Genomic DNA, 27,044 nt, shown 5'->3' with positions numbered 1-27,044 from the left:
AGACACTGATGTTTTCAGTCCCACCCAGTCTAGATTCTTTCCACTATACCAAACTGCCACTCGTGGCAATGAAATGTTTCCGAGAAGGAGAAATATGTAATTATGCATTAGAATGTAGGAATATTGGGGGCAAGGTTGGTGTTTTGTTCATTCATGTGCCCAGCATTCAGTAACAATAAACACTTCATAAATATATGTTGAATAATTGAGCTGCTGACCAGTGCTCATTTAACTCTATTACATGCCATAGGAATCAGTGCATCATCTTTGACTGAGTTAAACATCTTAATTGAAACCTAGCTGTTCAATTAGCCTTCATTTTGTGGTCTCACTGGCATAAAGGTCATGAACTCTTCCTGTCTCAGAGGAAATAACCACCTCGAGAGCACTTGTCTCAAAAATCCTGATGTTCAAAGTGACCATACAAAGGTCCCTATACAGATACACAACCCCTTAAGTTGATATTCTAACACAGCCCTGACTATATGGTTATGCTGCCTAGATGAGCAGACAGGCCCTCACAGGTTCAGCAATTTCTGTCACAATAGAGTCCTTTAATAAGATTTTTAAGAAACCAAGTAAGTAGTTGAAAATTTACCAAATGAAAATGTAAGTTAATTCTAAGGCAGTATTATGATAATATTGTGATCTAAATCCAAATATTTTGATCTAAATACCAGACAACTAAAACTAGTGTGACAACATTCCCCAATAGGACTCTAAGGTAATAATCCAGGCAAATGGGTACTTTCTTTTAAAATGAGACTTTTGTTTCAAATCCCAAAGTAGACCCATCATGAGCTAAGCTAACCACATACAGGGTGCCTTTTTGCCTATACTAGATTTTATCCTAAGTAACCTAAGATGCTTGAAGTAGATTAAGAAGACATCTTGTCTCCTTTTCAACCAAGCTCTCCAAAATCTCTGCTTGCCAGTCTGATGAGAAAGTCTGGGCAAGAATACAAGCCAGAATTTCTTTCATAGGACAAGAGGGAACTAGCCTAGTCTATTCACCCCAGTCTTTCTCAGTGTGCAAGCAAGGAGAAGGAACAGCAGCCCATGGCTCTTCTGGTAGACACTCATCCTTGAACCTGACCCATCACTTCCTCTTGGGAGTGGTATGAGGGAGGTGACTGCTGGTGAGGGAAAGTTAGGCGACTTTGGCTGAATCTTCCTCTAGACCGAAGCATAGATTATACATAGATGAGAAGAGGCTGCAGCGTGCTCTTGGGTGATATCCATGGATTACTGAGTTCCAATCCTGGTGCCACCACCTACTGTATGGTGAACTTGTCCACGTGAAATATTTACCAGTTCTATCCCAGCCACAAAGGAGCAGTTGGCATCTCTTTCCTTTCTCCTATCACTGGCTTTCTTTGCCCTGAGGATGACAGAGTGGCAGGAGTGTGTAATGGTGAAGAAAGTGGGCTCAGGAATCAGACACATTTGGCTTCTAATTCCAGCTCTGTCACATAACTTTGGAAAATTACTTCTCTTAGGTCACAGTTTTCTAATCAGTAAAATGGATGTGATAAGTGTGCTTGCTTAGTAAGTTCACTATTAGATGAAATAATGCACATAAGGTGTTTAACACAGTGCATGACCCCGTTTCATCATTCAGTAAATATTAGATTTTAATAACAAGAGCCAAAGGTTGGGTGTGAGCACAAAGGGAATGAGGGAAGAAGAAGCTTTTCAGCCAGATATGATCTTCGACTGTAGTTTAGTTCAGACACCTAAATAACAGGGTCTTTTCATGTGATTGAGCCTAAGTCCTTACGATGTGACACCAGGCATTGACAACAAAGCCTCCAAGTGGTCATGAAGTTTATTTCCTTCAGATTCTTTGCAGGAGTGGGTAGTGGATAAGGTTTGAGACCCTGGGGTATTCTAGCTAAATACACTTTTACTATCATTTCTTTAGCCGTCATGTAGGTTGAATGTCAACACACTGCTTAAAACAAAAACATATAGAATTTATATGTCTCCTGTGTTCCTGTTTGCTGTAGCAGCCCTCTCACCCTGAAGGGCTTGGGCCACAGCTTCACCCTATTTGCACATCTCAGTCATCCCTTCTGTTTTATCCTTCATTCCCATCACAGCATCATCTGCTCAAACCCCACACTGCCTTCTTTAAGACACTTTTCAAAATCTCCAGTGAACTTGAAAATCTGACCATGGGATATCATAAAGCTACTTGATGTCTTCCCATTGCAATTATATCAAATCGAAAGCCATTCTTTGAGCCCATTTGGCCTGCAGAATTGGGCTACTTCCTGATCCCAAAATTTATCTCAGGTCATTCCTTCCTTAACTCCTTCTTTGCTCTCACTGTAATCCAACCACGTTGACTTTTTTTTTTTTCTGTTTCTTGAACAAACCAGGCTATTTCCTGTATGAGGGCCATCGCACCTGCTTTTCCTTCTGCCTAGAATGTTCTTCCCTTGCAATTTCTTACGTCTTTCTCGTTATTCAAGTTTCAGTTAAAATATTTTCTTCTCCAGAGTTCCTGGGTGACTCAGTCCATTAACTGACCAACTCTTGATTTTAGTTCAGGTCATATCTCATGGTTCGTGGGACAGAGCCCTTATCAAGCTCCACGTTAGGCTCCGGGCTGAGCATGGAGCCTGTTTGGGATTCTCTCTCTCTCCTTCTCTCTCTCTCTCTCTCTCTCTACCCCTCCCCTGCTCACATGTGCACTCTCTCTCTCCATCTCTGTCTCTCAAAATAAATCAACAACAACAACAAAACACATTTTCTTCTCCAAGAGGCCTGATTTAATCTCCTGTCTAAAGCAGCTAAGCCCTTTCTAACTAATATCAATTTTATTGCCCTCACAGTACAATAGCTCTACTTATAATTATTTGCTTACATATGCATTTTTTTCTTTTTCTACTAAAAAAGCAATGTATTGAGAGCAGAAGTCTTATTTTATTCACCATTTATCACCAGTTTATAGAACAGTGACTTGCTCATGGACTCTCAATAAGTATTTATTAAATGTGAGAATAAATGAATGGCCTGGTATCTTCCTTTAATAGTAAACTGGTCACTACCTACTCTCCTTTCAATATCTCTGAAATTAATTCAGCACTGAGTAATAATATGTAGAACTTTGCTACCTTCATAGCAACTATCTTTTATATAACCGTTTTACTCCCTACATGATCACCCTGCATTTTACCTTCCTGGTAATACTACAGTATTCCCTTGTGCATTTCCTCACTGTTTGCTGGGTGAGGCACCACCACCTCTGTTTTGGGTGAGGGAAGGAGAGATGAGACACCTATCAAAAATTTTTTAATGTTTAATGTTTATTTTTGAGAGAGACAGAGGGCAAGTGGGACAGGGGCAGAGAGAAAGGGAAACAGAATCTGAAGCGGGCTCCAGGCTGCAAGCTATCATTGCAGAACTCTACTTAGGGCTCAATCTCATGAACCACGAGATCATGACCTGGGCCGAAGTGGGAAGCTTAACCGACTAAATCACCCAGGGCCCCCAGAGACGCTTATTAAAACCCTCGGATGGACCCTAGAGTTCCCACCAGAAAGGCATCATTTCCAGGCAGTGTCACTTGGAGATATTTGGTCCCAGAAAACATGAAGACTTCTTTATATTCTTTGAGTTTCACCAGTACCCTTTAAGCAATTCCAAACCACAACTGTTTTTTCGCATTGTTTTATCTGTACATTCTTTATTTGTTCATTACCATGCCATTCCTCTTAACTTTCCCACTTTCATTTGCATTTTCTATGCCCCTTATGGGACCCCCCCCCAATAATTTAAGCAAGAAGAGATAGCAATCAGCATGACTTTCTGTCATGCCTACTTTCTTTAATTCAAGTAGCCATTCATCTATTTACTCAACAAATATTTATTGAGTGCCTATTATGTGTCTTATGCTGGTCTGTTCAAAGTTCTTCCATTGTGCCTCCCCCCAACCCCAAACAACCACATGTTATTTTTAAATTTAAATGAATGCATATCACTTAAAAAGTCTTTTTTCCTAAACCTAAACATTTTAGAAGTCTATTTAAGGCTATGGGAAAAATAGTCACTTCCTTTGATCTTTACTCTAGTTATATTACAGGTTTTTAAAAGTTTATTCCATCAACTAAAGAGCTTGATATTGTATCTATAGGTTAAAGAAAAAAAGTCACCCTGAATTCAAGTGGAAGCCCTCAGTGATTAAACAAAGAAAGTGAAATAAGAATTTGAGTCATTTCCTTAGATCTTGCACAATCATATATAGAAGAGGAGGTAAGGACAGTGTGAGTTTTCAAACCCTGCTATGTTTTTAATTTATAAATAAGGTTGATGACATCCTCGTAGAGAATGTGCTCGTTGTCATAGCAACAACTCACAATTAATTTTGAGACATTCTTCCATGCTTGCTGGAATGCAGACTGGTATAATGGAGGGATCAAAGATGTAAGTTAATAAACTGTCATTCAAAGCTCCAACTCAGCGACTAACTAACTGTGAGTCCTTGGGCAAAATATTTAATGTTTTTCGTATATGATTTTAAAAAATGGAAATAAAAATGACCACCTTACTTAACATACATACAAGTAAAGTCCCTGTCACATAGAGGATTTTCAATAATGTGTGACCTTTATACTTTTCACCATCAATCATGTAGATGACTCATGCCCATTTTGAGATTAACGTATCGGAAGTGGGTAGAAAAAAGATATTTTTATTATCTTGTTTCTTTTGTTTGTTTATGCATTTAATCAATTAACATTATTGTGTGTCTTCTCTGTGTTGGGCATGAGGCTTGGCTATGGAAGAACCAAAACACATTATAGCATCCCTGATCACAAAGCAGCTCACAATCTAATAGGGAGACAAATCAGTCAAGAGACCAATAAGATACAGTGTGATCATTTAAGGAGGAGATAAGAAATGGCTTGTGTGGGGACACTGTAAGAGAGAGATGGATTTGTCCACAAAATATTCCAAGATGAGTTTCAAAGGATAGGAGAAAATGCTCAAGCAGTAAAGGAGAGGAAGTTTATTCCAGATTTCCAGAATGGAGAAGTTGTCTGTCTTTCTCACTAGACTGTGAACTCCATGAGGTCAAGGTCTTATTTTGTTCAACATTATATCTCCAGGACCGAGGACAGCACCTGGTGCCTCCTGATCTCTCTTTAAGTATACAGTAAAACCTTGGATTGCAAGTAACTTGTTCTGCGAGTGTTCCACAAAACCAGCAGACATTTCTAACAAATTTTAACTTGATAAACAAGTGATGTCTTGCAATACGAGTAGTGTGTGATGCCAAACATCACGTGATCAATGATCATGATCACAACTGAGCCAATGGTTCTTCTCTCGCGCGTGCGCTTGCTCGCTTGTTGCGAGATTGTGGGTGATCGTAATGCAATGTCACATTTCTGCGAAATGCCCAAAAAGAGGCAAAAGCGAGCGTTATTGGATAGGTCCCTTGTTAAAGTTGAACAAAAAGAAAAAGATTCCATCGAGCCAATAGATAGCAGTGATTCCTTTAGTGATAGTGAAAGTTGTCCTATGCAATAACCCTCCTCTCTCTTGTCTCCCTGCTTCCAGCCACAAAGGTTTTCAAAGATAAATGCAGGTTAATTTGTTTATTTTTCTTTTTCTTTTGTATTTTCTTTATTATTTTGTATTATGTTACAATATTGTGATAATTTTAATATGAATATTTTTGGGTTGTGGAATGAATCATCTGAGTTTCCATTATTTCTTATGGGGAAATTCTCTGATATACAATTGCTTTGGATTACAAGCATGTTTCTGGAATAAATTATGCTTACAAACCAAGGCTTTACTGTATTTGAATTATCCCCTCTAAAGCATAGTATAATTTACACTCTTCAGAAGTCTGTATTAAAAGACAAAAATGAGGGGTTTTTTTAATTGAGAATTGTACGGAGACAATGAAAGGATTTCTTGAGATGGACAAATGTCAGTCCATAATGACAATGATAAATAATTTACTACAAATTCATATTCAATCAATTATAAAGCCTACAAAGTGGATTCAGATATCAATATATAGTTGCTCCATACCAAGGAAGTGGTTTTAGCCCATAATTAGACCTGTTAATTGATGAGACTCTATTCTGGCCTGGTCATATCCTTTGTTGCATGTCATAGGATGCTAGTATCCCATTGAGAGAAGCTTTTCTTATTCCTGGTTGCTTAGTCTTTGCTTGTGCATGAGCCCTTTGATCCAAACAAAGCAATACACTCTGCTATGTACCCAGGGCCTATCTGCTTGCTAATGAGAATGCCAATGCAATGTTGTAGTCATTTTTGTGTTAGGTTCCAAGATGTCTCTTATTCTCCTAAACAGTTGCATTTTCCTTGCAAGATGGATGTTGATTTTGAAAAGGAAATAAGAATTCCTTTGTTCATAAGAATCACTTTGTTTCTGAAATCTGAATTGAAGACAGACCCTCTCTTCCTGCCTGCCACCCCACAAGCATAGCACAGTAGTAAGAGCATAGGCAAAAAACCAAATACTTGGGTACAAATCCTAGCATTACCATTACAATTCCTAGTACCTTTGTTTTGCTACTTCAGATTCTCTTCCATTTTTCTCCAATCTACTCTCTACCCAGGGAGGCTGCTTCTATGGGAGTACATATGTGGTATCAGGGATCTGGCCCCAGTTAGATTTAGCCAGCATGGAGCTCCTGCAGGAAGGATTTATTCCCTTGGCCCTCCTTTTGCAGAATTTCCTCCAGCTCTTTGTCACTTGATATAAGGTCTCTTCTCTTCTCCAGGATGCTCTCAATCTGTGTATCTCTCTCTCCATTTGGGATTCTGGTAAGCTTTCCTACTTGAAGGAATAAGGAGAAGGCCAGTGGCAGGGATGGTGTCAGTTTCACTACTAGTAGTCCCAGCTACATGCAGTATTCCTTGAGGTGACCCAGTACATCATCCATTAGTTCCTTTGTTAATAAACAAGTGTTGCCATTGTTTTCTGTTAGAATTCTGATGACACACTAACTATATGAACCTAGGCCCAAACACCTCCTGGTGCTTTAGTTTTCTAATCTATAAAATAGAATTCATGATAAGTATGTATAATTAATAATAATTAATAATATAATAATATTATCAATAATAAAACATAATATTTATAGTATCTATAATAACTATAATAATAAATTATATAAATAATAAATAAATAATATAAATAATGAATAATATTATAGGTAGTGAACAATATAATTAATAATTATTATTACCTATATTACGGAACTTTTGTTAGGATTAAACGAGAGAAGACCTTGGCATACAGTAAACACTCATAAAAAGTTAGCTTTTAGCACCACAATTATTCTGTTGCATGGGGACACTTTCTGTGAAGAATAATTAAATCAATAGTACATTGGCAGATGATCTTGCTGGACTTTATTTAATCAACTGAATTCCAACCTGCTGGTTGGAAACCTACCATAAACTAAGAACCAGGAGAGATATGAAGCATGCGAAGTTAGATAAAGCATACGAAGTTAATTAGATACAGTCTCTGGCCTACAAGGACCTCAAATACTACAAAGTACTCAAATACTACAAAGTAGTAGGTACAAAATAGAAACATTTTAAAAACTGTTATTGTTGGAGCGCCTGGGTGGCGCAGTCGGTTAAGAGTCGGACTCTTGCTTTCTGCTCAGGTCAGGATCTCACAGTTCATGAGTTCCAGCCCGGTGTTGGCCACCGTACTGATAGCACGGAGCCTACTTGAGATTCTCTCTCCCTGCCCCCAATTCTCTCTGCCTCTCCCCTGTTTGCTTTCTCTGTCTCTCTCTCTCTCTAAATAAAGAAATAAATGAAAAAATGTTATGGGAGCGCATGTGAGAAGCAGAGGAGATTCCTAAAATAATTGTGAAGAGAATTCCCAAAAATGGTAGTTAATTCTGGTGGAAGACTAGAAAGAAATTAAATATAGGTGAAAGAAGATTGAACTCCAAAAAGTAAGTCTCCGAGAAAAAATAAAATGGTTGCATTATGAATGCATTGAGGAGACAGTGGTAGTTGTGTTGAAAATTTTCGAATGGATTAGTGATAGGTTCATAGAAAACTTCGGGGGTGGGAAGCCAAGGTCATTAAACTTCTGGAAAATAAAAAGTTTTGAAGAAAGGAAAGTAATCATAGCTGGGGGAATAAACACCTTGACCTCTCTAACTCTGTGGCTTAGTTGTGGTAATGTTTAAATGGTACTAAAATTGTAAACAATACATAATCACTTAACCGAAAATTATAATATTGCTCTACTGGGGGGCTGAATAGAAGAAAGGTTTAGAAGTGGTTTGAGAGGAAAAAGGAGAAAGGTAATAGAGATAAATCATCTTCCACAGTAGGAAGTAGGTAAAAAAAGAAAAAAAGTAAGAAGTATCAGTATTAATATGTTATTTAGAAACAGTTGAAAAAGTAAATGGGGTTCTTGTGAGGAACAGGTACCAAGATCAAGGAGGAGTGATGAAGATAAAATTGTATTTCTAGATAAGCTTTGAGGTAGTATTTGCGTCTTTGAAAATATATAAATGCATTATTAAATACAAAGAAATAGTAAGTGAGAAATTAAGCAAATATCTTGCACAAAAGGGGTTACATGAAAGAGGAGGTGAGAGTGGGCTTGGACTGGTAGTTTGGCATCAGATCATGGACAATCTACAATATTAAAGAGGTTAGCAGTTCAGACTCCAAATAACTACCAAAACAAGGAGAAATACATTCAGATTTCTGTGCTACAGCAGAAATTCTGGGATATTTTTGAAGGTGGTTGGAGTGAAAAACGATGTCCCAGAAGGTAGTTGTGACAGGTCAGCAGAAAAACAATAAGGTTTGTTATTTCAGATATCTGATTTGATATTAGCAATGGTTATGGAAAACGAAGGCATAGTTTGAAATATATATTTAAAGGTATGATCAAGAGAACTTGGTGATTTATTAGATGTGGGAAGTAGAAGAGAAATCAGGGTTAATGCAGAGACATCTACATTTTGATGTTGAAGCTACTTGCTTTTGTAGGAGGCATAATTAAAAGCAGATTTACAGAATGATGGTATGGTTCTGCAAACCAAGATGTCCAGATTGCATCCAGTTAGAATGATGTGGTAGACAAAAACACATACAACGTTGATTGAGATTCAGGGAAAACCTCAAGGCTGGAGATAAAGATTTTTATAAAAATTATCCACATGAGTCTAAAGCTCATGAGAGACTAAGACTGATACTTAAAGCTATGGAACACCGGATAAGATCAATTGGTGAGTGAATGCAGACAGAGAAAAGATGAAGATTGAGCCTTGGAGAGCTATAAAACTTGGACATTAGAAAGAAAAGAAGGATCCAATAAAGAAAAAATTGGTGAAGCAAAAGAAAAACTTGGGAATATATGATGTCCCTGAAACTACACGAAAAAAAAATGTTTCAGGAAAGAGGAAGGTGAACAATTACGTCAAATGTTGCAGGGAGTTCAAGTGAAATTAAAAATGAGAATTGACCATGGGATTTGGCAAGATGGAATAGTAGATGTGAGAGACAGAACTATTTATCAGAGTGCTCCAGGAAAACCTGTTTGAATGGCTAAGGAGATCATAAGAATTGTAAAGAAAAGCAAAACCTTGGGACTGCAACTAGCTGGGTTTTTTTTTTTTTTCAAATAATAGATGATACAGTATATTTATATGTCCGTAGTGATGATATTACAGAAGGTAAAACATCAATGATTAAAGAGTAACAAGAGAGGTTACTCATTGTGGTTCAATGTGGAAAACAACAGGCTGGCCTTGGATAGAAGCCTGGATACTACAGCTCTCACAACAGGACAAACGGAAGAACGCAAATCCTCACGTAGATCCTCAATCTAACTTGCGTAGATTGATTTGATTGAAGGAAGATGAGGGGCCCTGCTCTGATTTCTTCTATTTTCAAAGAGAGAACTATTGAGTGTGAAAAAGGATACTTTTGAAAGTTTGAGGAAAGAATATAAAAAAAAATCAGGTTGCAGGAGGAAGAAAATTACCATAGTCAGTCAATATGCAAGGACTATATAGGGCCAATAGAGTTTATAGTCAAATGCTGCAGGGAGCTCATGCTGCTAGTGTTAATATTTGTGAGACTAGTCATCATAGTTTTCTTTTTCTCCAGCCAAACTCCGTTGTTGCTATGCAAAAGCATACTGAGAGGGAAGGTGGTTTGAAACAATGTTGGGCTTTTTTTCAGTGAGCATACCGAAAGGATGTGTGAAAGGAATTTGAAAGGGTGTGCAAGTGAACAATTATGATGCTGCACTGTGGAACGTAAGCTGGATAAACAGGGGGGTATGTGAAGAGGGTAATAAACAATGAAACATGGTGGTTTAATGGATTAGCAGCTCCAAAGATCTGAAAGCACTGTGGAAATGGAGCTTCCAGAGTGTGTGAGCTACAAAGACCAGGAGATGGAGGTCAGAGAGTGGTATGTTTGAAGACAAGATTTTGGGATCATGTTGTTAAAGGAAGAATAGATATTCATTGTAGAACATTTAAAAATATCACCCTATAGAAAAACATGTATACTGTGTGCATTTGTATGTATGGGGGTATTTCTGAAGTTATTACTTTCCATTATGCATCTATCACTTTACCAATGATACAAGATTTAGTTACGATAGCATTATATCTAGTAGTACAAGTTCTGCTGTTTATTTTTCCTTTTAAAAATTATCTTAGATAGTGTTAACCACTTACTCTTCAAGGTAGAGCTTTAAGTAATCGGAAATGCTCCATTGGTGTTTTGCTTAGAATTTCAGTACATTTATTGTATAATAATAACTTTCCTTTCAGCAGTGTAGCCTCTTTGTTTAATTTTTATTATTTTTTTAGAAAAAAAAACTGTGAAAAATATTTGGAGGAATGTTACAATATTTTAAATTTGTTTAAAAAATGTATTTATTTATTTATTCTCGAGAGAGAGAGTTCATGTGCTTGAGCAGGGGAGGAGCATAGAGAGGGGAGAGAGAAAACCCAAGCAGGCTCTGCACTGTCAGCATGGAGCCTGGAGTGCAGAACCCCACACGGGGCTCGACCCCACGAACCATGGGATCATGACCTGAACCAAAATCAAGAGTCGGCAGGACGCTTAACCAAATGAGCCACCCAGGCACCCCAAATGTTATAATTTTTTAAAAAGCATCATTTAAATAGATATTGATAGCACAGTAGCTAGTAGGTTATTGCTAGTGTTAAACCATGCTATTATTTTTTATTTTTGCATAGATATTTTGAATTGGATTAACTTACTGAGTGGTCTTAGAAGTGTTTTAGTTAGCTGTCTTGGATTTTCTAAGTCATTACCCTTTAATACAAAATATAATAACTTCCTATTCTCCTTTCATGTATTTAGAGCTTATATGTACTTTTAGTATTATTTTCATTCACTAGAATTTCCAGAACATTTTGGATACTAGCAGTGGGGCCAAATATTCCTAAATTATTCTTAACCTCACTGGTAATGCAAAAAACCTTTTCAGATATGGATCTGTTATATAATGTGGGAGTGAAAAAAGTTATGAGTCCATGATTCCTCTCAGAAATCGAATCTCCAACTGTTGCAAAATGAGTAAACCTGCGACATGCCCGACTCCTAGGTTCTTTACGGTATATAACTATAGATTAAAAAGGGGCCACAATCCTCCACTTTGTCCTTTATCCACGCCCCTTTGCAATGACACTTTTGTAGCTCCGCCCATCAAGAAGTTCCTCTCCCGGCTTCTGGAATCTGGGCTGGCCTCTGACCTGCTCTGGCCAATAGGGTATAGAAACAAAAGTGTGCTGGTTCCAGCCTAAGTCTCCCAACAGGAAGAACAAAGAACTCTCTTAAACATACCCACGAGAATTGTGTGTGTAAGTAAAAAGAAATGTGTCCAATTGCGATCACGTAAGAGGATATAGAATTTTAAAATAATTATCGGTATAAATTTCAGAAAGGAGCTTGTTTTAGAGAAATGTATGTAAGGACAGACATTTTGAAATGTTACAAAAGATTGTCAGAACTTAGACTCCCTTTGCAGAGTCATTTCTCTTCTGAAAGGAGAAGATTCCCTAAAACTAATGATTCATGAAAGCATTCCAAGAGTTTTAAAATTACAGGAGATACAAATTCTTTCTTCACTTGTTCTCCTTCAGGGAGCATACTGACCATCCCAGAGGGGCAGTACAAGAACTTAGCTTGCTTGACAGCTTTCATACCCTGAAATGGGTGTTTCAGTTTTAGCAACAAACTGCTTGCAATGTTTTTTTCTTTTTTTTCCAAGTGACTTTGGCTTCACTGTTGAAAAAGTCCCGTTTCAGTGTATCAGGTTTATGTCTCCTCATTAGCGTTTGGCAAGAAAAATCAGGCAACACATGTACTCAACTCATAACAAGTTTATGAATTTGTATTTTAATCCACTTCTGGGAAAAGACAAGCAGCCAAAGATCCAAATGATATATTAATGGTCGAAATTGTACTTTAATTCATCTTTTCCTAACACATGAGAAGTAATGAGGACCTGACTAGGCATTCCATAAGTCTTTTCAACTAACACTGACTCACACTTGAGGTCACAGACCTTCTTCATAAAATCTCAGATTTCCTATTCTCCTTGGTGTCAGAACCCTTTTCAAAATCAGGAATACTTGTATCTTAATATTTATCAAAGGCTTGTTCTTGTAGTTTTTGTCATTGTTACAAAAACTAGTGTTTTCTGCTTAGGTTGCAAATAAATGTAAACCAGTGTTCATGGCTTCAAATGAATATCATTTGATTGACTGAGGTATTTGTGTTGGTTATACTTTGACTTGTTCTAAAGAGGACTGAACGGTTTTATCTACGGACAGTGAGCATTTTGGAAGTTTGCCTTTTTATAAACATAACATCATCATTTAAAAGAGCCCTTATAGTTTTCATGTGTCTTTTGGGAAATTAACTGTGATAAAAAAAAATATTAGAATGAAAAAGACCATATATTGTATGATTCCATTTATATGAAAAATACGGAAAAGGCAAATCTATAGAGGCAGAAAGTAGATTAGTGGTTGCCGGGGGATGGGGGTGGGAACAGAGATGACTGCAAATGGGCACAAGGGATCTCTTTGCGGTGATGCAAATATTCTAGAAACTGGACTGTGTTGCATGGCCCTTCAAATTTACTGAAAATCATTGATCTGTGCATTTAAAACTTTAGGGTGAATTTTATGTTATGTAAACTATACCTCAATAAAGCTGTTATTTTTTTAAAGGAAAGTGTTATTAGAGAAACTTAAAACATTTATAATAATTTTTTAAAGCTTATGTATTTATTTTGAAAGACACAGAGAGAACACAAGTCGGGGAGGAACAGAGAGAGAGAGGGAGAGAGAGAATCCCAAGCAGACACTGTCAGCATGGAGTCTGATGCGGGGCCTGAACTTACAAACCGTGAGATCATGGCCTGAGCCAAAATCAAGAGTCCGATACTTACCCGACTGAGCTACCCAAGTGCCCCAATTATTTATAACGTTTGATAATTCCTAGTGAAACAATACAAGGCTCCAAATAAGAAAGCTTGCAACTACTAAAAGGCATCACAGTCAAGCTGATTTAAGCTAATTCTTCAAAAAAAGTTCTCTTAGCCTATTCTGCCCATTCTGGATGCCAGCATTATGATTTTATTGTCAATTGGGTCCATCCTGTTTGCATATAATAGTATCCGGAAAAATTGTTTAAATTTTAACTTCCAAATACATCCAAAGCTTTAACTGAGAATGACTGAACGTAACAAATGAATTGAACCATGTCCTGCAACATAATTATACACACCCAGGCAATGGAATTCTGATAAAAATATTCCATTTCCTTATCCCTAAGGAACTGATAAAACTCTTAGCATAGTATAAATGCAATAGTAATGGTAATAATAAAAATTTTAAAAAGCAATAGACAATATTCAGAATGTTTACCGTGTGCCAAGCATTGTTCATCGCTTAGCAAAAATGGTTTTAGTTCACACAGCGACTCTGAGAAGCAGCTGTTATGTTCATTTTGTAATAGGTGACACTGAATCTTAAAAAAGGATAATGACTTTATCAGTGTCACGAAGTAAGTAGATGGCAAGGCCATGTTTGGATCCCAGTCTGTGTGTCCACCATGGAGTGGTTAAAAACATGGACTTCATGAGAAGGCATCCTGGGTATGATGTGGGTACCTCATTCTCTGGTTGCAGGTCTTTGAAGGGAATCTTCTCAATGTTTTAACTCCTACATTTACAAAATGAGGAAAACAATGCTATCTAGCCATTATACATGTTTGAGAGAATTAAAAAAGATAATGAATATAAAGCTTTTACTATTTGCTCAGAGCATAGTGTCTTCTTAAGAAATGATACCTAGTGGTACTAATAGTAGGAGTAATTAGTGTCCACTTTAGGGGAAAATATACATTTCGTAGATGAATACATTAAATGTATTAGTCAAGAGTGTTAGTTAACTGAATTCTAATTCTTGGACAATTCATATAATAAAAAATAAATGAGACAATAACATTTCAACCAGCTGTCAAATACTACACCTCTCTCTTACCTCTTCTGTTTTATTATTTTTTCCTGTTATCTGCACTGTGCTTTTATAATGATGTAATTCTGTAGTTAAATGTTAAGTTGTAATTTCCTGACAATCTGTCACCAATTACTACACATCAATAGCTTTAATCAACTTTTAAAAATGATTTCATGAAGCATCTTCATTAGGATTTTTTTTTATTTTAGCAGTTTTTTTTTTTACTTTACTAAAAAGTCTTTCAAAATATACTTTTACACCTATGTAGCCATACTTGGAAAGTCATCAGTGAACTGATTTGTTTCTATGGAAAAGAAAAGAAATTATAGATACAATGATCACTAGAAATCCCCCATTGAAAAAGAAGCAATATTTGCATGTTGCTAACAAATTGAGTGCATAGGGCAGAAGGTAAGCCTCTGACAGCACCTGATTTATGAGCTGAGCAATTCCATGCAAAACGAAAGAGATTATTTTGTTGCTCTATAGAGCTGAAGGAGAAACAGGAAGAAGGAAGAGGCTAAAGAAGGCTTAGCTAACTAAATGCTTAGGTCCAAACAGGATTTTTGTCTTTTGTTTATTTTGGTTTTGTTTGTTTGTTTCTCTATTTGTTTTGGAGGTATTTAGTTCTGTTTGGTAGAAGCTCCGTAGATTTTGCGGGAACCAACCTAGGGCATAAGCCTTATGAATATAGAGAGGTGTTAAGAGTTTGAACAACCCACTCAAAGACATACAGTGAACCTGGAGGAACCCTCACTTATACTCAGTTTGGCCTGACTTAAGTTCTCTAGCTCCAGAAAAATCCCAGGAGTCACAAAAATCACAGAGCATCCACTTAACTCTCACGAGGCTGGAGAAGTGGGATTTGAAATAATTTACTTCAGATTCCCATGAACAATGGTCTTTAACTCACATGGGAAGGTTTTATATAATAATATAAAATAGTGAAATCGTGGCTAAATATATATATAATTTTAGACCATCAGTCATTTTATCCGCAAAACATTGAGATGTTTAGGTATTTGGCTAAGGTAAAAACCGAGCACTCAAGCTTGTGTTTTTAATTCTTTACAATCTATATTAATTTTAGAATGATTATGGAATTTATGGGTTGATCTGAAACCTAAGGTGAGAGATAAATTAACCACGATGCTGATGACTTGTGTATTTATCTTTGTAGTTCTATCCATTTTTGCTTTCCATATTTTGAAACTATGTTTTCAAAGGTTCGTTCAAGGTTATAATTGTTCTATCTTTCTGTATTGAATCTTTTATCATTGTCTAGTGACTCTCCATCTCTAGGAACAGTTTTTGTCTTCAAACTCATTTTTCTCATACTAATATGCTAATACCAACCCTCTTTTGGACATCTTCGTATGCATATTCTTTAAACAGTTAACTTTCAACTGTACATTTTATATCATATTTTTTATCCATTCTAAGAACCTTTGTTTTTTAACTTAAACATTTAGACATTTACATTGTCATTACTTAACTACTTTAATTTACTACCATATATATAAGTTAGCTAGGGCTGCCATAACAAAATACCATATACTGGGTGGTTAAACAACAGAAATTTATTTTCTCACAGTCCTTGAAGCTAGGAGTCAAAGATAGATCAAGATGTCAGCAGGGCTGGTTTCTTCTGAAGCCTTCCTCCTTGGCTTGCCAGTACCCCTTTCCTACTAAGTCTTCACATGGTCTTTCCCCTGCATACAAACCCCTGATGTCTATAGGTCCAAATATCCTCTTCTTATAAAGTTAGATTGGATTAGGGACTACCCTCATGGGCTCACTTAAATTTAATAACTTCTTTAAAGGCCATATGGCCAAATACATTCTCTGAGGTACTGAGGGATAGGGTTTCAACATGTGGATTTTGAGGGGACACAATTCAGCCCATACCACTTTCATTACATTTTGAGCAAAATATAGACATTTTCACACCAAAGAATGAGACTTTTCTTTGGTTGACAAAAGACTCTTGCTCAGAGAAATCCTAGAGGATGTCCAGTTGACCCTTGAACAACGTGGGTTTGAATTATACAGCTCCACTTGTATGTGGATTTTTCCTGCCTCTCCCATATTTTTCATCTACCTTCTTGCCCTCTGTTTCATTGATTGATCACTTTCTCCTCATTTTTTTCTTCCTTTAATAATTTAAAGATCATATTTTCTATTTGTTGATGGTGGTCCTAGATTTATACATGTATATTTATCAAATTCTAGAATTAATCAATATAACTGCCTTTATTCTTAAAAATCCAAGGACATTCCAACATTTTAACATATATGTTTGTTTTAAAATTTTAGACATATTATTGTTTTTTATATTACAGAAGACATTACTATTATTCTTTTACACAGTCAGTATTTGTTTATATTTTTTCCATATATGTACTATTTTTTTTGATTATCATTCTATTCTTTATCTCTGACCTTTCAGTTAGAGTCACTTTCTTTTGCATGAAGTACAGTTGACTCTTGAGCAACATAGGAGTTAAATGTGCCAACCCCACCACGCAGTCAAATATCTGCATACAACTTTAACTCCTCAAAAACTTAACTAATAGCCTACTGTTGATTGGAAACCTTACTGATGACACAGTTAACTAACACATATCATGTATGTTGTATGTATTATATACTGTATTATTACAATAAAGTAAGCTAGAGAAAAGAAAATATTAAGAAAATCATAAGGAAGGAAAAATACATTTACAGTACTGTAGTTATTGAAAAAAAAATCCACATACAAGTGGAGTTGTGTCATTCAAACCTACGTTGTTCAAGGGTCAACTGGACATCCTCTAGGATTTCTCTGAGCAAGAGTCTTTTGTCAATCAAAGAAAAGTCTCATTCTTTGGTCTGAAAATGTCTATATTTTGCTCACTAGAAAGATACTTTCTCTGGATGTATACTTCTGGAATGATTCTTCTTTTCTCTGGACACATGGAAGATTGTTTTCATCCTTTTATTTCTCTGCCCTATGTTGAGGCAATAAGTCCTATTAGTCTCTCTACCTGAAAGGCTGGATTTTGTTTCCGGTCCCCTCCAACCACCCAAATCATGAAATTCTTGCTGAGATTCCCTGGGGTTGGGCACATGCCTGCAGGCCAAAGATGATTTTAGGGCTCTGCTTTCCTTTCTGGGGGTCTGGTTTCACTAAGTGTTTGACTCTAGTATTCCTCGTTTTCTTGCCCGTGCATCAACGCATGTTACAAGTTGCTTTTTAGATATTACCCAGAATTTGTATTTTTCAGCAGGAAGGTCTGTTACAATATTTGGTATGCCATCCTGCTGAAAAAATAAGGCTGGCCCATCTCATTTAAAAAGAGAGACAGGGACAAAGACAGAGGCAGACAGAGGAGTCTTTTTTCCCCCCTGTTAATAGAGTTCCATTTTAAAGTAGAGGACTTATTTGGGACTTTTTTTTTTTTTAATTTTTTTTTTCAACGTTTATTTATTTTTGGGACAGAGAGAGACAGAGCATGAACGGGGGAGGGGCAGAGAGAGAGGGAGACACAGAATCAGAAACAGGCTCCGAGCCATCAGCCCAGAGCCTGACGCGGGGCTCGAACTCACGGACCGCGAGATCGTGACCTGGCTGAAGTCGGACGCTTAACCAACTGCGCCACCCAGGCGCCCCTTATTTGGGACTTTTTATTTCTCTCTCTCTCTCTCTCTCTCTCTCTCTCTCTCTCTCTCTCTCTCTGCCTGTATGACTTGCCTAACATCAGGAGCAACCTTGATGGCATAAAGATTCCAAGCACCTTTAGGACTGCATAGGAAACATCGATAGTTACAGCACATAGTGTTGTTTAAGCAGGGAAAGCAATGTTAGGTATGGGTTTAATAGTGTAATAGTCCCAGGAAGTCTCATTGAGATACCATCCATTTAAGAATTTGTGCTGCAAAAGCTAAAAACTGTGTGGCTAAAAGCATGGAGAAATCTAAATTTAACTGGAGTTATATGGTGAAAATGAAAAGGACTAGGGATTGAATCTATGTAAGTCTGAGCACAGGAATGACAATGCTAGCTCTTTCTGCCATATCTATGGGAAATGGTACTAATCCGTCACCATACTTCCTGTCCTTAAGCCAAGAATGTGCCTCAGAATCCTTCTCAACACAGTATCCTTAGCACTCAATGCCAAACAATCACAGCAGGCAGGTGAAATTTAGCAAACTAGCAACTAGCAGTAAACCATGGCTTATTCTTCTGCTTTTCAACTGGGAAACTGTTAGCAACGTGTTTCCTCAGGTTCAGCTGGGAAAAAATTCTTTTAGTTTTCTGGAAGCTCTGCTGTCTAAGGTAACCCATGTTAGTACTTCCTATAATTGACTACACAAAGATACAACAAGGAACCATCTAATGATTGCTGGAGAGGAAAAGGAAGATTCTTTATTGTTTCTTCCAAATGTAGAACTTTGCCATAAAATTCTGCAGTTTGAATTCAATTTGGAAATAAATACATCAAGAACTCTTCCAGTTACAGTTGTATTTTTTTGTTTCCTCACTTGTTTGTTTTGTTTTTCTCTTAGAACTTGAGATCAATGTCCGTTGGCTCGATAGAGAAAAGATTACAGTTCTTTTATTTGCGTGAGCTTGTTCCCACTTAAGGACCTTGCCATCAGGTATTCCCTTTGCCTGAGAGGCTTCTGTTCTAGATCTTTACATGGCTAACTTTTTCTCATCCTTCAGACTTCAAGTCATGGTTTAAATTAACCTCCCCAAGGTCTTTTCTGATTACTTGAAGTAAGCTTCACCACAAGCAACTCATTCTCCAGTCAACCATCTTCTTTATTTGCTTTGTTTATTTATTTGCTTTATTTGCTTCTTTATTTGCTTTATTTATATGGCATTTATCACTCTCCAGAAGTACTTTTTCCTTTCCATATCTCATCTGTCTCCCCTCACCAGAACATAAGTTCTGAGAGGCCAGGATACTTACTGTCTTGTGTCCTTGGCACTTACAGTGGAACCTAACATGTAGTAGGTGAATAACAATATTGTTCAAGAATTAAGATGAATGAGAAATATGTACTTGCTGTTTATTTTGACTTATGGAATTAATTTGTAAGGTGACTTTAATTTATAAAGAGATTTTTTGACTTTCATGGTCATGAGAAGGAACCAGATATTTATATCTGTATAACAGAAAATATATAAGCATTCAGATGGAAAAATGATGTAGTGATTAGAAAGACAATCACATGAGCCAGAGTTTTAATCTCAATTTTCCATTTCTAGCTGTGAGAACATGAGTGAAGTACTCAACCTCTCTGTTCCTCAGTTTTCCCATCTAAAAAAAAATAGTATGACAAGAGGCTTGTGGGTGGTTCAGTTGGTTAAGCATCCAGCTCTTGATTTCAGCTCAGGTCACCATCTGGTGGTTTTGTGTTCGAGCCCCACATCAGGCTCTACACTGGCAGTGCAGAACCTGCTTGGGGTTCTGTCTCTCTCCCTGCCCCTTCCCCACTCCTGTGCATGCTTTCTCTCTCTCTTTTCCATTCTTTCTCTCAAAATAAACAAATAAACTTAAAAAAATTATGACATCAAGAAGACCATAGGATTGGGGGACAAGTAAATAATATACTACAAATACTTAATGTCTGCCCTTTAGAAGACCTCTGTAAATTATTTACTGATATTGTCATATAAAATTATTGTAAATGCACATTATATGAATATGAAGTTAACTTGTAATGAATTTCTTCATTTGTCAGGAGTAAATAATCATACCGACTTCCTAGGATCATGGCGAGGCTGAAATGTAAAGCATTTAAGAATAGGGTCTGATACATGTAACGCCCCAAATCTCTAGCTTTCATTATCATATGCAATGTATTCAAATAACTTTTGTTCATTTACTCTTTCTATTCTCCATCTTTTGTGTGTTCTACCAGACCGTGATCTTTATTCGTGACAAAAACTCGCATGGGCAGGAAGTGTCAGGATACATTGACTATGCCCACAGACTAAAGATTGAAGATTTTGAAGTCTATTTTAGTGGAAAAAGAAGACTTCTTCCAAAACCCACAGATATGAGGTAAATTATATGCACTCTTCACACTTTCAATAAGAGAACAAGCTCCTCAGTGGCATGGTAAAAGATCTTTATTTTATGTTCTACATCGTGCCTGGAGTAGAGATATCTATATATATCTATATAGATATGTGTGTATGTATCTCTCTCTCTCTCTCTATCTCTGTCTCTAAAGTATATATATATATATATATATATATATATATATATATATATATATCTGTGTCGATATGCATATACATATGCATTTGGAATATGATAAGTTGGTTTGAATACAAAATAAAAAAAATTAAGTGGGGAATGATCATAGATGTACTTTTTCCATTAACAGTCTGAGGAAGAGAACTTTTCAGAGATGAGGTAAGTAAATTTTCAGTGACATTCCTTTTAAATGATAAGTAGAGCCTAAAAATGGCTAATCTCATAAGCTCTTGCCCACTGGGGACTTGGTCTGCTTAGGGGCCTCGGGAACAGTCCATCTAACACATTCTCCTCCCTCTTTTCTTTGGCCACCAACCAAAGTACAAGCCTTTGACTAGCTCACCCTCATTTATTCTCATCACTGGCCTATTCTGGGATTCCTCCCCACCCACATTCTTTTTTACTGTTGACCCCTGCCCTTTCCTCTGGAGACCTCAACCTATCACAGATGATCTGCTCTATACCGTCAGTTTATTCACAGATCAGCCCTTCTATCTTCTTCTGAATAGCTCTCAAGCTAACTTTTTAATTCTCTTACTTTCCATAGAATTCAAAAGTGGTAGCAGTATTCTACTTGAACTCTCCACTGTATCCAGACTATTTGACACTTACAATAAATAACACTCTGCTCCTCTGACATTCCTGCCATTTTTATGCATCCTATTGCTATTTTCTAAAGACTTCTTAACTCATCATCACCTTAATGGACCCACCTTTTCTTATCTCACCTACAAGTCATTTAACTCCTCTCTTCCAATCTTTTTGTGCTTTGGCTGTATCTATCCTGCTAACATCAAAAGTAGATTGATACGGACTTATTTTTTTATTTATTTTTTTTTTTTAATGCACCTGTAGCCAAATTCCTGGATTCTCCTAGGGGAAATTTTAGGAAATTTCACCAAGGTGTGGATATCCAGAAATATTCTAAAAAATATCCAGAAATATTCTAAACCTCCACCCCATCCTCAAGACCTTTGTTGCCAACTGTTGACACTGACTCCTCTCAATATATGATTTGCCTCACTTTTCACATATTACGTTCAGTCTAAACATAGAGACTACGAACTGATTCTTTCTCTTTGTCAACCAAAATAGACTTCCTCACTAGTCAGTGTTCCCCTCAGAGTACCCTTCTGATTATTTTCACTCACAATTCCATTCCGGCAGCCTTTGGCCCCTGGGCCTGCCATCTACATTCAGAATATGACTTCTCCTGACTCTTGGCCTACAACCATGCTGTCTTGTCCATTCGCCCAGTTCTCAGAGGGCCAATTTGCTGCAAACCTGTGCACATTCTTCCAACACAGCGAGACCTATGCTTCCCCAAGAACTATAAGGGATATATGCCCTAGGAATGACTCAGGCTTTTTTTCTGGTGACAGTTCTGAAGCAAAATACGTCTGACCTTAGGTGGCTGCACACTCTACTTTTAGAAATAGATTTATTTCTTGAAGAAGAATTGATAGTTTATTCTTACCAAGTGAAATATTCCTTTATACATATATCTAGTCTCACAACATTTTTACAAATCCAGAGAAAAAATACCAACTTGTTCTGTTTAGAGCTAATTTATTCAACATGTTTTTGATGCTTTCCATCCATCTTTCCACTGAAGCTACACTTCATCTGTTCTCCCTGTTTTTAAAAATTCTCAAACTGACTCTCTCAACTAGCCCCTTTATCTTGCCTCTAAACATGCTGAAGCCATTTCTATATTAAAAAAGGAAATCATCTTGGGGCACCTGAGTGGCTCAGTCGGGTGAGCATCTGATTCTTGATTTTGGCTGAGGTCATGATCTCACTGTTATGAGATCAAGCTCCGCATCAGGGCTCTGTGCTGACAGCACAAGGCCTGCTTGGGATTCTCTATCCCTCTCCCTCTGCCCCTCCCTGACTTTCTCTCTCTCTCAAAATAAATAAAAAATAAACTAAAAATATAAAAAATAAACAAATAAGGAAATCTTCCTTGCACTCGAACTATTTCACTCCCTCTCTTTCAGTTTTTATCTGAGCTCCTCAAAATAACAAGTGTCTCCATTTCTCACTCCTCAGGTAGGTGCTAACCCACAGTAATTAGTTCTCTGCCACCATTATTCAAATGGAATGACTCCTGCAAACAGCACCAATGACTGCCAACTTCAACACCCTGTGGATTATTTTCAGTTCTTCTCTTACTTAACTTCTCTACCTTATTTGGTTAGTGTTGATTAATCATTATGCTGATTAATCAGCCTTTCTTCTCAACACTATTCAAATACCCTTTTTATTTTCAGAATCCCTCATTGAGCTGTCCCCTTGTTTATTTCATACATGTTGGCATTCACCAGAGATCATCCTTAGGCTTCTTTTCTTATAATGTGCATTCTCCTGGGTAATTTGATCACTTTTCTAGAGTTGAGTTGTGTTCACAGCTACAACCCTAACACAGATCTCTCTTCTTATTTCATATTCATGTATCCTACTGCTTACTTCAGAGAACCTTCTGTGTATCTCATTAGCACCTAAAATTTATTTTCAAAATTAAACTTGTTTTAATCTCTGAAGTGTGCTGTTGCTTCTGTATCCCCTGCCTTGGATAATGGCATTGCCCTTGCAACCCAAGGCATATCCAGATGTTATCCTAGACCTCTTCCTCTCCACCACCACTCCATAACTAATAACTTACCAAAAATACTAGATTCTATAACCTAAACATCTTTGTTTATATTAAAGCAAATGTAAAATGTGTCATTTCACCTATATGAATTGCTCATACTAATATTTCAGTATGAATCTTTATCTGATAACATTTTAACAGAAAACATCAAGATGTTGTCATACTAACTAATAATTCTTTAATATCATCTAATACATAGTTAGTTCTTACTCAAAATTCATTGATTGTCTTAAAGTTATTTTTTCACAGTTGGTTTAACCACATCGAAATCCAAATAATTTTGTGTTTTCTTATTCTATCTTCTGCAATTCTTTTCCTATGTAGCAATCCCCTCCTTCTTTTTATTTTTTATGCTGTTGATTTGTTGGAGAAACCACTTCATTTATCCTAAGAAATGTCTCGTATTCTAAATGTGACTGATCACTCTACGCTGTTGTTTTACATCCCACCTCTATCCCTCTATTTCCTGTCAGCCAGCTTGATGAAATCCAGGCTCAATTTTTTTTATTTTAGGTAAAAATTTTTAATATGTGAAGCTCTGTGAGCTTGATGAGTGGGTTCAGGTGGTATCAGTCTGATCACTGCACAATAAAGTTCCCCATCATTTCACCCAAATGGTTTTAGCATATAATAATGAAATGTATCTAAATATTTTTACCAAGGAATGTATAATGGTAATTCTCTACTACTGTCATTTGTTCCTCATTTTTAGCTAGAATTCTTCCACAGAGAATAATTTTTCCTCATCACTTATTTGGTTATCCTAAAATAGAATTCAGTTCATGCAGAAAAACAAAATAAATATTTGATTATTTTCCTATACTTATGAAAAAAATGCAAAATCAAAAACACGAAAGAGTACACAGAGAATGCTAAATTGTTTTCAAAGTGGTTATACTCATCTGTACCCACCAGAAGTGCTGTATAGTTAACACACATTTTTCCTCCCCCTGTAGTGAATTATAAAAGATCTCTCATTGTGGTTTTTAACTTTCATTTCTGTAATTACTGATCAGGCTGGGTATCTTTTATTGGTTGTTCAAATTTCCTTTCTGTGAATTATCAAGACTTTTCCTCATCTTTTCTATTAGTTATTTATTCCTCTTTTTCTTATAGATTGTGAATTCTTTTTATCTTTTGGACATTGATTAATCCTTTGTCTCTTGTATGTATTGAGAAATCCCACCCTCCCATGTGCAACTCTCTTTTCACTTCCTTTACATTAACTTTTGATGGTCAGAAGTCAGAGGTTTTGATAGTCAGATTAATATATTTCATTAATATATTTCTTTTCATCTGAAGTTTGCACTTTCTTGTGTTTTGTTTAACCATCCTTGTCCTTATGGAAGACACAATGATATTGTCCTATAGAGTATGGTTTTGCTTTTATTTTTTTTACATCTTTAACCCAGACAGATTTAATATTATATATGGCTATTGGGCAAGGGTCTACTTTTTATTATTGTTTTCCTATATGACTCATAGTTTGTCCTAGAACATTTATTGAAATGTTCACTATCATCTCTCTCACATCTGCTACACCATTTGTGGCATAAGTTAGGTTCTGTACATGTTAGCTTGTTTCTGGGCTCACTCTTTAGTTTTATTGGTCTTTCCTTGAAATAATAGGATCTTGCTCATTTAGTATATTTTAGGAATAATTCTTGGCATGAAGAAAGGTAGGTTTTTTCTTCTTCAGAAGCATTTAGGTTACGCTTGTCCCTTACTCTAACATAGAAATTCTAGAATTGGTTTGTGAAGTTCACACACAAAAAAGTTGTAATTTTGATTGGAATTGCTTTTGAGTTGTCACCAATGTACAATTAATTGGCATCTCTATGCTATTAAATCTTCCATTTATCTACTTAACTTATTTATGCCTTTTAAAATTTCTTTTAACATATTAGTGAGTTTTATCATTTTTTTCCTCCTCAGTGCTAGATAATTTCTGACTTTTTAAAAAAGTTATCTCTATTCTAATGATCCCACTGAATAATTTTTACCACATGAACTTAACTTAAGCCATCTATCACAATCAAACTTTAGATGTTTAACTCAACAGATTTCATGCCAAAAAAAAATGACTAAACAGTTGTTACCGGTGTGGGGGGGGTATATTTGGTATATGTAGTTCCATACTTAGTTCAATTCAGAACTAAAACAAAGACTTTAAAATTGAAGATTTCATAAAAGTCCCTTTATATTTACTTACCTTTTGACATGCTATTTTATTCTGTGTAGGAAGAGACATTAGTTCTATGATTGGAATCCTGTGTTGTGGAAAATATAAATATCACAGCTGAGGCTATTATGAAATGCAGCAGAAGAAAGGGCCCTGGGAACTTGACGTTTTGTCAGTCCATCCTGACCACGTGTTTAAGATTCAATACCTTCCGGTCAGCATATGTGAATAACTTAGTTGTTCAACACACAGTATTCTTACCATCTGAGAGAGGAGAGAATAGGTAAACCACTTGGTAAAGTTCACGAGAGAAACAATGGTGAGTGAGAGCAAGTTCTTAGCAACTGTAATTCACTGCTCACCTCCAGAACACTATTTTGGCTTTAAAAGCTTTTGTAGGGCGCCTGGGTGGCGCAGTTGGTTAAGCGTCCAACTTCAGCCAGGTCACGATCTCACGGTCCGTGAGTTCGAGCCCCGTGTCAGGCTCTGGGCTGATGGCTCGGAGCCTGGAGCCTGTTTCCGATTCTGTGTCTCCCTCTCTCTCTGCCCCTCCCCCGTTCATGCTCTGTCTCTCTCTGTCCCAAAAATAAATAAACGTTGAAAAAAAAAAATTTAAAAAAAAAAAAAAAAAGCTTTTGTATTCTGAGCATAACTGCGCTATGTAGAATCCTTGATTTCTATTCTGTTCCACATTTAGCTGCTTATGTTTCCATATTTATGTATCCACATCATGTCCACAAAGATCTAAGGTCTGCCTAGAGAGCACTACCTATTTCTCAAGTTGAATGGTCAGGAGGAAATGAAAAAGTTTTCTTCGTGTTTCTCTTTGGAGAGTCTATGAAATATTCATACCCTTGACCTAGGAATGCCCCTAAATACTCAAGCTTTGAGATATTATTTATCAAATTTCCCTTGAAATCCCATTGTCTGTTTTATGAAAATATTTAACATGCCAAACTTCTGAAGTTAGAATTTAAAGTTGTGCTTACCGTGTGCCTAAGTGCGTTCTCATGAAACCATCTGGTAATAGATTAGCAGGTTCTCATGTTTAAAAGAAAAAGGAGTAAATGACTCAGTTCTTCTGCAAGAGGTATGTAAAATATTGCCTATTTTTAAAGTTATTAATGTTGTTCCACATCTAAATATGGTGACTAACTAGTAGAATATCAGTTTAGTCTCTTTAACAGATATTTACTGAATTTGAAAGAGAGGGAATACTTTAAGTGAAAAAGAATTCCGACTGAAGGAGACTTTCCACAACCCTCTAGCTCCTTGATGTCCAAAGTGTAGTCCATGGACCAGTAGCATCAACAATAAAGCATTTGAGGCTCTACGCTAACCAGTGAATCACAATTAGCCTTTAACATGATCCCCCAAATTTCAATATGCATATTAAA

At 36.6% G+C, this 27,044-nt stretch overlaps 1 protein-coding gene across 2 annotated transcripts in view; it reads left to right on the top strand.

Moving 5' to 3' along the window:
* The window catches only part of CFAP299 (cilia and flagella associated protein 299), a 608,695-nt gene that overhangs the window by 507,033 nt on the left and 74,618 nt on the right, over positions 1-27,044 (top strand). For both annotated transcript variants that reach the window (XM_030313606.1, XM_030313605.1), the window contains exon 4: positions 20,469-20,611. In XM_030313606.1, the coding sequence (XP_030169466.1) occupies positions 20,469-20,611 (143 nt within the window). The remainder of the gene's footprint in view (positions 1-20,468; positions 20,612-27,044) is intronic.

The sequence above is a fragment of the Lynx canadensis genome, chromosome B1 (genome assembly GCF_007474595.2).
Source record: "Lynx canadensis isolate LIC74 chromosome B1, mLynCan4.pri.v2, whole genome shotgun sequence".
In the NCBI taxonomy this organism is placed as follows: Eukaryota; Metazoa; Chordata; class Mammalia; order Carnivora; family Felidae; genus Lynx; species Lynx canadensis.
This window is presented reverse-complemented; position numbering and strand designations above follow the sequence as displayed.